Source organism: Polyodon spathula, chromosome 10 (genome assembly GCF_017654505.1).
Source record: "Polyodon spathula isolate WHYD16114869_AA chromosome 10, ASM1765450v1, whole genome shotgun sequence".
NCBI lineage: Eukaryota > Metazoa > Chordata > Actinopteri > Acipenseriformes > Polyodontidae > Polyodon > Polyodon spathula.
The window spans coordinates 1917304-1930542 of NC_054543.1; the positions used below are offsets into that span (position 1 = coordinate 1917304).

The 13239-nt window shown below is 36.8% G+C and overlaps 1 protein-coding gene across 1 annotated transcript; it reads right to left on the reverse strand.

Annotated features, from left to right (window-relative positions):
- Positions 1–791: 791 nt before the first annotated feature.
- On the reverse strand, positions 792–9353 carry LOC121321708 (leucine-rich repeat protein SHOC-2). Its single transcript, XM_041260783.1, has 8 exons — positions 8585–9353; positions 7361–7498; positions 6731–6861; positions 5650–5838; positions 4408–4530; positions 4176–4313; positions 3857–3974; positions 792–2297 (listed from the first exon to the last, which is right to left on the reverse strand). Exons 1-8 carry the CDS (start codon positions 9273–9275, stop codon positions 2089–2091), a joined length of 1737 nt encoding a protein of 578 aa, XP_041116717.1. The 5' UTR covers positions 9276–9353; the 3' UTR covers positions 792–2088.
- Positions 9354–13239: the final 3886 nt, after the last annotated feature.

Sequence of the window (13239 nt, forward strand, 5' to 3'; positions counted from 1 at the left end):
ACACTGATTTGGGGAACTATCTGCACAGTTAGAAATGAAACTAGCTGATGTCATTTTGGCAATTCAATTGCAACATTTTGTTTTTTCTTGTTTTTTGTGAGCTTTCAATATCAGTACTTTATAATAGATATAGTTTCTACTGGCTAATGATATGAACAATGTGTATGTGTTTATAATATGCATGCGTCAGTTTTTTTTTTTTTTTTTTTTTTTTGGAACTTGCATGTTCTTTATTTATTTGTTCAGAAGGGTGGAACTGTTGATCTTAAAACACTGGCTTTGACAGCAAAGGGATGAGATCCTCACAGGAAAAAAGAATCCCTTATTTTTAGGAACAGCTGAAAGAGGCATTGAATATAGTCATGGACAAATCAATTTTTCAAGATACACACCCTACTTTTTAATATAAAAACTGTCCCTTTTGAAGTGTAACTCATTATCTGTCCATAGCCAAGATTGATATGATTTGTCTGAAGGCAGATGATGCCACTGCTATGGAAAAGTGCATACAAAATACAGCAGCATAAAACTACAGTGTTCAGAAAGCATGCATAACATACATATGCTGTCGGATCTGGTAAGGCAGATAGCTATTTATAAAAAGAAGACTCTTTAATACACTGCTGATCAAAAACAGCGTGAAGGGATTATAAATTTAGGAGTTTAAAAGCAATACCAAACATTAACTCTATCGAATACAGATTTTCAGGTGAAATACACTACTGTGTTGTTCTTGGCATTTCATGACCTTGGAGAGAAAAAAAAAACAAAAAAAAACACTGTACTCTACATACAGAAACCCAAATGTGCAGATATCTGCAACTTTTTAATTACTTCATGTCACCTGTTAAACTGTGCCAGATATGCTCCATTCCATTTTATTCTTAGAACAAAGAAATACAAATAAAAACAAATAAAAACAAGGGATTCAATCATTAACATGAAATACTAGCAGAACAGCAGATTACATTGTATTTTGAATCATTACATATTATTTCAGATCTGCCCCCCCCCCCCCCCTTCCCCAAACTTGATCCTATATTCCTAATTTCTGAGCAACTGCCTAAACAACACGTCAATCATAATGAGACATCAATTCACACTGTACCACTACACTGCCTCTCACACAGCTGAATAAGAATTTTTCAAGGTGCTATGGGTAACAATTTTAGATGGAATATGTATATGACTTTTTACAATAGTCAAATGTTGATTTAACTTTTGGGGGAAAAAATAATTCTGAAGGAGCCATGCAGTTCCACACCGATAGCTTTCTAGGTGAGAATAAAATCATTAAAAAAAAAAAAAAAACACCAGCCAAAAAAAAAAAAAAAAAAAAAAAAGGCTTGCACAATGAACAAATCCAATGCAAATCAATCAGATGTAATACTGGACAGCTGAAAAGCTGATGTTAAGATCAAGGCTTTTGAGTTCTCCAATGTTAGCATTCTATCTGCCAAGTTAGTTGCAACCAAATTTCTTAAACTTAGATCCTGCATGTTACCACTTCTGGATTGGAGGAGGTCTTCCAAATAAAATCCCCACAGAGGATGAGCACATTGCGAGTTTCTATTCTTCAACACCATTATATAGTTTCCCCACCATAAACTGCTGAAATCACACAATTACAGTATATCCATGAAGGAAGTGAAAAAGCAAGGGATAGAGCAATTATTAAAAACAAGTCTACCAACATATTTTTGTTCTTTCTTTTTGTACAGTTATGATACACATATTGTTGCATTTATAAATCACAATCCTTTGTTTAATTACCTCTTGAAAGTCTGTTGTCAATGTTTTGTAAAATCAGAGTGAAACTCCATTCAGCAGTTGCTACATTTACTATACATCATCCATTAAATATGGCAAGCCCTAGACAAGCAGTTGTATCCATTTTCTTTCTTTTATTTTTAACATGATTTAAAAAAAAAAAAAAAAAATCTAAATGGCTATGATTCCTCTATAGCAGAAACATGTAATGCAGTCTTCGCAAAACTGCCCTTTTTCCTTTCTTCAGATATATACTCATGACAATAATAATGCAATTTCTTTACAGTTTGTACAGTGTATGACACATAGGATTGTGTTTCAGACCATGGCACGGTAAGGGCCCTGCATCTTTAGAAACTGAATGATGAAGGAGGGGCCACCAGCGACAATCTGTGGAGGGAGATGGCTGAGGGGGCAGTTTTCAATGCTCATGATTGACAGCTTGCTGCACAGAGCCAGCTCAAAGGGAAGGCTGTGGAGATTGGGGTTATCATTCAAATAGAGCTCCTCAAGATTCTCCAGTGTACCTGTTTTCAAATAAAGAAAGATAGTATTACAGTTCATAATCATGATATCCAGCCGGTATTCACGTGATCAATAACATGCAAGAAGCACAGCGAAACTAGTGTGTGCATTTAAATGTAATATACCAGCAACAACACTAAAAACCATGAAGTCTCTCAATGGATGTTCACTATATAAAGAAATTAATTTAGCGGTTTTCAAATTTGTTTGCCTGGTCAAGCTGCTTTATGATGATTTTGCACAGTATTTACATGGGCTACGTACCAATGGTCTGAACCTACTGTAAAAATCGTTTTATAGGTCGCACTGGCGTAAAAGTTGCTCCACCCTTTTTGAGACTTATTTTAGGAAAGCACCTTTTTCTAGAATTATTTTTTTTCCTACATGCTCATCACAGATAAATGAAGAAAGACAGACAGGTTTAATTTCGAAATAACCCTTGTTTACAACATTTTATTCCATTAATAATTTTACAGTGTTTTTCGTTTTTAGTACACATACCTTACAAGTGTACCACTGCGCTGCACTGACATGTAGAATAAGTTACAGTATGTATTATCCCCAAGTCCGACATGACAATTTTCCCTTTCCAGTCCAATGTCGGACCCTGTCTGATATCACCAAAAAGACGTAAAGCACAGGTCACTAGTCATTTTTTCTCCAGAAAAAGCAGAGAAAACCTTTCAATGGCCGAGTGAGACTAATAGGAGCCGAACGAAGCCGAAAATATCTCATATCTACTTTATCCACTCTCAAAGTCACCTGCATTGTTATTGCACTACAGTTAAACGGAAGACTTGAAAAGTGTACTACTCGGCTTTCTAACCAATAGCTGTTTGCTCCCCGGTTCAGTTTGAATGTTGACAAATCAATGGCTCGGGAGGGTGAGAGTAAGGAAATTTACTGAGACTGACAGCTACTGTGTTAAAGAGGAGGTCAGTCACGAGTCTGAAAGTTAGTGTTTAACATTCAAAATTACTAAAGTTATTGAGAGTAAGAAATTAAAACTTAATTAGAACAGTGGTTTTGTGTTTCTATCTAGCAACATGACCTGAATGCTGTAGATCCTGAACAAATAAATTGGGTTGTTGACAGTTCAGTCTGTGTGAGATATAACCGTGGCTGTAGTAATCCCACTGTGGCACTGGTACAGTAGTTTAATATTAGACACGCCAGTGCATACTTTGCACTGGTGTATTAGTCCCTCCCCTCTGATAAGGGCCCCGCAAAAATGTGAGTTTTTTCGACTTATTCAACATTTTTTACAGTACCAATACATAGAAGGAATCACAAATTAAATATAAACCGATCTCCTCGCGGAGGTGTTGAATAATGAAATATAAAACAGAAGCCTTACCGATCTCCTCGGGGAGGTGTTGTATAATGAAATATAAAACAGAAGCCTTACCGATCTCCTCGGGGAGGTGTTGTATAATGAAATATAAAACAGAAGCCTTACCGATCTCCTCGCGGAGGTGTTGAATAATGAAATATAAAACAGAAGCCTTACCGATCTCCTCGCAGAGGTGTTGTATAAGGTAATATAAAACAGAAGCCTTACCGATCTCCTCGGGGAGGTGTTGTATAAGGTTCTCTCCCAGTCCCAGGTGAGTCAGGTTGATGAGATGTCCAATCCCCCTGGGGAGGGTTGTCAGCTGATTATTAGTCAGGACCAGTTTCTGAAAAGTAAATGGGGTTGGTCAGTTAAAACATTTACCCACAACAAGACATGTAGACCATTTTAAGCAAATTTGCATGATGTACTAAAATGTTTTCTAGATCAAAATCATGCACTTTGTCAGTTCAGCCATGTTATATATATGTTTTGATATTTGTGATGCTTGTGACATTTATTGATATACTTTCCTGAAGCATCTCACCTGTAAATCTTTCAGGTAAGCAATTTCATTTGGGAGAGTTTCCAACTTATTTTCCTCCAAGTCTAACTCTCGTAATTTCCGTAGGTTACCTACGCCATGAGGCAGCTTCCGTAGGAGATTGTTTGACAGGATTAGAACCTTGAAGGAAGACATTTGCAGTATGAAAATTACAGTTAGCATGGAGAACCAAAACCTGAACATTCCACAAGAAAAACAAACCAAGCCCCCTTACCTCAAGTGAGACAAGACCGCACACATCCTCAGGAATCTTAGTCAGCTGGTTCGTGGCCAGGTTAAGCTCAACCATACTAGTCCAGGTCCCAAAATCAAGTGGCAGAGAGGTGAGCTGATTGTCCTGTGAAGAAACACAAGGAAACTTTACAGGAGGCAAGCTTATAGGGCAGCAGGAATTCAATATGTATATAGAAATAGAAATAGAGAGAGAGAGAGATAAACATATTTTTGTTCATACTTCTGGAGACGTACAGCTATGTAGTAAAACAATGAAAAAAAAACCCTGATTAAATCAAAAGCGATTTCCCCACAGTACAGAACCCTAAACAATATCATCATTTCTAAAATTTCAAATCTCACGGTTCCAGAATTATGTAAAATAAGTTTGTGGAAAACATGGCAGAGCAGATAGGTTTTGTTTTATCTCAAGTTTTGTTTATAATGCATATACAAATTGTTTACTCTAATATTTACCATTGTTTACATTTCATTTAATATTTAAATTCAAGCAAGGGGCATCATGGAAATTTATGGTAAGCACTGCAAATACTGTATACAGCAAGCTTCTGTTGAACCTCACCCCTTGTATAAAAAGTGCACAACTTGTACAACTTCATGTCAATTTATAATGCAAAATGTATAATTTAATTTAATAATGCAAATACATTACAAAAAATTACAGAATTGTTTGATCCTAGTAAGAATTACAAAGGTAGAATTCAAGGTTCATTGAGTATTTTTCAATATGCTCCTGTCCAGACACATTTTTTAATTATTATTATTTTGGTTTAATCCAGCAATGTATACCACAGGGTGGCACGCACCACAATTTGGAGATGAAAATGAGATGCCTGCACAAGATTACTGTAATCAGAGGCGGCTTGGAGCCCAAGCCTTCCTCAGTGGAATAATATAAAGGAGCTCAAATTGTATGATGGACAAAAAATGTGAACCACATATAAGAGATGTGTGAGGTAAAGACCGCACAAAAAACTAGAAAACCAAAAAAGGAATCATTTTATTTATTTATTTATATTATATATATATGTCACATTGTCTAATTTTACATGTCTGAAATGATTTCATACCATAATGTCAGTTATCTTCATCTCCAGTGTCTTTTGTTGGTACTTTTTAAAAGTTGCTATATGGGTAGTGGTAGTGTCATAAATAAAATGTAATCCTTTGCTGGGTTTACGCTTAAATACAGCACTGGTAAAAGACCAGTTTGAAGTCTTACCTTCATGTTCAGCTTACTTAACACTTTGGCTCTGGAGAAGATGCCAAAGGGGATTTTGTTGATGCGGTTGTGCTCCATGTTGAGGGAATATATAGTAGAAAACTGTGATGGACCGCCTACAGGATATGACTGGAAGCAGTTTCTGGCCAGTGTTAAACTGGTCAAATTGACCAGGCTAGACAGGAGACCCTAGATAGGGACAAATTCAATAAATAAAAAAAATTCTAAATTCAATGTATATGCACATTACATACACATCTAATGATATTAATTTGTTGCAGAACTTCTATAACGTTAAATAAGAGACTGCAGGAAATCAGGATATGACAGCAGCGTTTCTAGAACTGTAGAGCTAGGCACGCTATAGACCAAAACATCATGACCCAATACCTGGCTGTGACTTTAGAAGGAAAGTACAAACTGCACCACTTATGAAAATGACCTATTTAACATGGCACTGCATTTCTCTTAACACACTTATTTCTGGCCTATCCAGCTGCATTGCCTCTCTTGTTCTCACTAGGTCACAAGAATGTATTGCAAAGGAAGTGCTGTGTAAGTTATGTGGTATTGAGGGGAAACTAACTTAAAAACCACTCTGCTTGTCAGATGACAAAGAACATACAAATGAGGTCTTTTTTTTTGCATGTATGCTTTTTTTTCCTGCTAAAAAGACATGACTAGCTGATTGAAATGAAAGATATTTGAGTATCTTGCAAAACGTGTCAGATGTTCCTACTGTCCATATATGTATGTAAAACAGTTACTAGAAAGATTACATGCTGGCTTAAACAGAATCCAAGTTATATATTTAAACAATGTAAACATGCACATTAGCAATGCAAAATCAAAAACAAACCAAAAAGCTACTGCTGTACTGTATGAGCTACTCCATCTTCCTCAGCGATAACCGTACAGCAAGCAATGTCTCCTAATGCTGGCAATGTTTATTTTGCACTTCAGCTATTTAGTTTTATGATGCACGCATGTACTCCTGTGTTATTAGATAGCTCTGCTGGATAACACACCTGTCCTTAAATTTCAAGATGACACCCTACCCTCTTAAAGTCTTTTAACTTACCTCTGGTAGCACAGAGATATTATTGTTCTCAAGGTTTAGCTCTTCCAATTCTCTGCACTTTGCTAATGATTTAGGGATAGCCGACAGCCTGTTGTACCGCAGACCCAAGCGATTTAGACTTGACAAGTTACCTGGAACAACAAGGAAAGCATTATTATTTTATTACCCTGTGTGACAGCAGGGAACTGCAAATCATATTTCAACAGTTACTTGGCATAGTCACTTTTGGTGTCAGTTAACAGAGAATCCATGGAAATGCAGAACTGCTCCTCTATAGAGTCAGTGAAGGACAAAGGACATGCAGACTACGTTTATTCAACTGTACTACACTCACATGTGGCGAAACAGAGATTTTAAATCTTCAGCAATGTCAATTATGAAACACCACATACTGTAGCACAGCAAAATGCTTAGAATCTTCTGGGATATGCATTCAATAAAGCAGGAAGTGTACAAGGTGACTGTTGTGCAGTACAGGTAGATAAAAGATAAAAAATAAAGCCTTTGTTTAAGAAAAGGTCATCAAATCACTTCCACTTTACATTGCACAAAGCAAAATGTGTACAGGAACTAGTCTGTAAATGATAAAGATTTTTTGTATCTAACTGTTGCAGATTTAATAGGAGTTACCTATAGTTTCAGGGAGGTCCAGAAGCTCATTGTGCTGCAAATCAAGATTAGTTATCTGTGTGCAATTTCCAATCTCTTTCGGAAGGTGTTCGAGCTGATTGTGCGCTACATCCAGCGTAATGAGGTTACACAATTCCCCTGCAAATGCAAAAAGGGTGAGAATTACTGATTACAGAATATAGCCTAAACATCATATTGCACTTTAATACTATTTCATTTGGTGTAAGATCTTTAAAATAGCAGGTGTTTTCAATGTTTTTTTATTAGTCACAGTACAATGTTCTTGCTCTCAGCCAGTGGCACGCAGATTACTGTATACATATATAAAGCGCATTTTAGTCAAACATCAGGATGTTTCAATCACATTTATAAAATAACTGAAGCCACTACAATAACGTTTCTGTATTAAAATTGCACAGTAGTTCACCTTGATCGCTGGTTATACAGACTAACATAATGTGACTAAACATGCCAGAGGGTTAAAAACAGAGAGGCAGCTGATGCCCAAGACGGTAAATAAATCAAGCCTTTCTCGTAACCTCTTAAATGAAGACCACAGTCGCCCGTGTAAAGCATGCAGTTCTCTACTATACACATAGAGGGCTGCATATTACAGTAGTTGGGGCAGGTGCACACCATAGAGACTATAAGTATCCAGACCAATTTAACCACACAAGTCTTGCACATAATGAAGCAGCTGCACAGCAACACAGCAAAACAATTTAAATTCTTTCTTTTCAGCTGCAGCTTACTACCAAAATATACAAATCTTTTACATTATCCTTCAGGGGTTTTTTTTGTTAAATCATCCATTCTTAGTATGGTCTCTTAAAAAGGTTTTAATTGCACAGATGGTAGGGCAAATTCTGTCCAGGGTGCATCCCTCAGTGTCATTTTATAAGAATGTGTTTAACAAACAAGTGTTTGTTTTGGTAGTAGGGAAGTGTAATGTATCTTAAAGAACCTTAAGTAATCTCAAATTAAAAGCAACACCTTCGGCTGGTTCCACAGACACCGATTAGCACTAATCTTGGATTACCTTCTCTAATATTATATTAGATACTGCAAGACTTGGGCTACGAGTGGTCTATGAGACAAGCCGCTGAAGCCTCACAACACTGATACACCTCCTTGACCAAGTTTATTTTTGTTCCAACAGGGACCTAAATAATTACTTTAAATATGAATGTATGGGTCGGCCCCTGTACAGGGAGCCCTGCGTACCTATTTCAGCAGGGAGCTGTTTAATCTTGTTCTCACGGATGCTCAGCATGGTGAGTTTTGACAGGTTTTTGATATCCTTCTCCACAGTAGTGATGCGGTTAAATCGCAGGTAGAGGGTGGTGAGGGAGGGAAGCCGGTATACCACCGGCGGGATCTCTCGCAGTTTGTTATGCCGGAGATCCAGCATTCTCAGTTTCTTCAAGCTGTCCAGCGAGTCAGGCAAGCTGGTGAGAGAGTTCTCACTCAGGGCTAACGTCACTAAGCCTGCCAGGCAGCCTACTTCAGCGGGCAGGCTCTGCAGCTTGTTGCTGTACAGGTACAGTTCCGTCAGCTGTGTCAGCTCCTTGACTGACGTAGGGAGCATGTGTATAGACCTCTTGGACAAGTCCAGCCGTGTGGAGGTCTCCTCCCTGCACTTATTCAGCTCTTTGATCACCTCAGCATTGCTGGATTTTTTGCGGGTACCTGCTGCTGGGTTTGGCCGTTTTATTGTGTTATCTACAGAAAAGGCCACCCCAGGAGGCGCCCCACTAGAGTCCTTCTTTCCTTCTTTGGCATCTTTCCCTTTGGTCTTGGTTTCCTTGCCGTCTTTACTGAAGCTGCCCAAGGCTTTGACCTCCTTTTCCCTTTCCTTACCCGAAGGACCTTTGAGGTCCTTTTCTTTCGAGTCTTTGCCTAATGTACTACTCATAGTGACACCAGATTCACCCAGCAGCTCATTAACGCTCGGACTTAAAAACAAGTTGGAGAAAAAAAAGGGAGCTTATATATATATATATATATATATATATATATATATATATATATATATATATATATATATATATATATATATATATATATATATATATATATATATATATATATATATATATATATATATATAAAAGCAACAGCTCTGTAATCCACAGCTTTTTAAACCTCCATGGGAAAGTACATTTGTAGAAGCAGCTTGTCTGGGGTGGTACCCGTCTGCCACATATCTGTTTGAACTGCACGTGATCCCCTCTCCAGGTTGAAGCAAGTTCAGATATCAAAGATCACCAGTTTTCTCATTGCTGTGATTTCTGTAAAATAAAAACAAATATTAGGACACTGGCTCAAGGTTAGATCATCATCAGCCAAACAATTCTACACTACTCAGCCTTTTCAAATGTTAATCATAAACTACATTTCACAATCATTTATTAAAAAAACCACACCAAAAACTTATTTATACATAAAAGCACAAAGCAAATGAAAATGTTAAGGTTACGCTTGTCAATCAAATTGGCACCTACAATTCCCCAAAAATGCCCCCAAAAAAGTGTAATCCCCCCCCATTTACCCATATAACACATGGTCATGTACAGGTCTGTGAGTTCAGAGAAAACAAAAAAGCTGAAAACCACAACAGTACTAATAGCAATCATTTTCTTCCTTTACAGACTGAATCCAGGGTACTTGCAAAACGAAATGTCTCCTAGTGATCAAATGAACAAAAATGTTTTGAAAAAACAGCTCATTGCCGGAATTACAATATACAGAATAGTCAAAAACGAGGGGGATTATACAAAAATATACAATATTCATAAAATTACAAATGAAATGCAGTGTTCAGGACACTTCTCTCTGATCTCTAGTTTCATCTGCAACAAGGCAGACTGGTTTATGCTGTACTTGCTGTAAAGCTGTCTGCATGTGTTTCTTGTATACCCTGGACAGACAGAGTTGCCTTAGTTAGAGCAGGGCTCTTCAACTAGTTTTTTTAAGATGGCCAGAATAGAAAAGTTAGGGGTCGGCGTGCCAGAGTATTTTACTCCGCACATTTTTAAGCAATAATAAATATCAACTTAATGTTCATACATTGAACAAGACTTACACATTTTACCATATGAATAGTAGTTTAATAATAGAACAGTGTGCTAATTTAACGGAGTATCATTTCAAACTTTTTAAAATGTATGTGATCAGAGCTTCTACTTTTGAGCTTCTAACTACTGTGCCCTCTGGATACGTACTTCCAAAAGCTTGTTTGGTTTCAAAATGCCTTTTCATATTGTATTCCTTAACTGCTGACACACACTCATTGCACAATAAGCACGCTGGCTTTGCATTCAGTACAGCTGATAAAATAAATAAGTATTTATTAGTCCACTCATTGCTGAATGTTTTCTGATGTTCTTTTCTTGCTTGTGTTAACTAGCATCTGATCTGCTGGTCCCATCTTAGCAGCAAATCAGTTTTGAAAATGCTTTGTAAGTACGCCCCTCTGTATATGCGATGTAAACAAACAAAAAAGCACGCCGCCTTGAATCCAGAGCAGGGCGATAGGCTTGTATTCCTGGCAAACAGCCTGTAAATAAACTGCGCACATTGAAGAAAACTGACTGTATATAGTTTGCGCTTCTTTGGAGTTTCAAAATGAACTGTTATATACTGAATATTTAATAATATTCAATAACGTTAAAAAAATAAATAAATAAACGATCAGTGATGTTCAATGCAATTTTGGAGTAGCAATCAGCTTGACTTATAGCAGGTATGCATGTTGGGGTAAATAAATACATTTTTTATTATTATTATTTTAGGCAGAGGTGGTACAGTATTAACAAGATGCAATGCATGATGCTGCAGTGGTTACTGGATAAAAAAAAATTGCAAGGCAGTTTTCATAAACTTGTCTAGTTTATACAGATTCAATTCCAAAAAACTGTAATCTGTTTGGAATAAATATTTTGGTAACATCCCTGAATGTTAAACTTACTTTAGGCTTGTTGCAAATTTTGTGATTTTTTTTTTGTTTCTCCTGGCGTTACCAAGGCGTAATTACCCCTCACACTCAATTGTTGTGCACACGCTTTTACTGAACAATGACATTAAAATAATCACGGCGAGGGGAGAGGAAGGAGCGAAAATGCATGTGAACGGTAAAGTCATTGATATTTATTCGAACGATTATATTTTGTGTGCCCAATTAATCGATTGCTATTTTGCTTTGGTTTAACTGACAGTCCTAGTAAGAATGGTTAATATAAATACATACATAAACACATATAAACTGTTAGTCATACTGTACAGTTTCTAAAAACCTTTCCAACTGTTCGTGTTTCTGGGGTTACTTCTAGATCATTTGTACCTTGTACTGTATTTGGGTGTTGAAAGAAATAATCCTGGCAGCAGACAAGAACTGTTAAAAGGTCAGCTAGACAGGAGACCCCTGGACCCTATTCACATCCCCAGCTAAAGGGCTTGGATTATGCAGTACTTGGATCATACGGGAACACAGGACAGCCTTTTTAAAATGACACAGCTTTCCAAAAGCAAAAACAGACATATGCTTTCTTTTGGATTCAGCTACAGATAAATCATTTCCTTCACTTTTCCTATTTTGAATTTGTATTTTTTTTTTTTTTTAATCCATGTGTTTAAAATCCATTAAAAACAAGGGCGTTTGACGGGAGTCAATGGAATTGCAAACTTAGGCAGCAACTTCAAATGCAGTTTACAGCTTAAAATGTACAACTTAACCCTAGGAATGTGTCATTTCATTTTTAACAAATTGTTTACAATGAAAAATAATGCATGCACAACACTATGAAGCTAAAACTAAGATACTGGGTCTTTAAGCAAGACAAACCTCCACCTTTCAAGTGTGCAAGTTCTATACACAAGGTCTGCAAAGCCTAGTACTGTACAAATATCCACAGATGAAGGCAGGGTTAGCTTTTTGATCACAAAATGAAGACAATTCATATAGCTTCAAAACAGTTGCATTGCCTTCCTACAAAATTACTACACACGAAACACTATAGAAGGCAAAGTAGCATCAAGTTATTTTTCTAGTGCATAGGTTAAAAAAAATGTCATAAGTTCCTTTTACCCCCTTTTCACACTGGGAACACTTGTAAGTGTACCGAATACGGTACACTTACCAAGTGTGCTTGGCGCTTTTCAGTGGAAACCTCCTCAGATCATTTCTCTTTCACATTGGATGTGCACAGAGTACACTTGGAAACGTACCGAGTTCACTTCTATCTTTTCAAGTGTATCGAGAACACTTCCCTTTCACATTCCACATCTGCAATTGTACTGAGAACACAAGAAAACAGCTAATAAATATCAAATAAAACAAAACTTGGTCCAGTTTGATACACGACACGTAAAAACATAAGAATTTAACATTTGGCAGCCTTAATATAATATAATATAATAATTAAATGTTTTGCACTTATTGTTCATAAGCCATGCATTTTTTTTTTTAAAACATATTCTATTCTGTGGTAGAAAGGTCCTCATGCAGCTGATCTATATGATGCAGTAGTAATATTACGATCTTGGCAAAACCCACACAACGCAATTGTTTTCTTTATAGTACTGGAACAAATACGCATATTAATTAAAATGGATTCATGTCACAGAATTTACTAATTAAAGTAAAACTACCATTCAAATGAAACCACTGCATGAGAGAAGTGTGAATGAAATGAAACCCTGCATTATTATTGAGGCCTACTTTGTGTTCGGACTATTTTCTTGTGGGATCTGCTGTTTGCACAAAATCTCCCCCGAAGTTTGTAGTCTCTCAGCTACTGGCACTACTACGAAAATATATCGCAAGTTATCATTTGTTTATTATATAGGCCAGCCTAATATAACATATATGACAGTTAAAT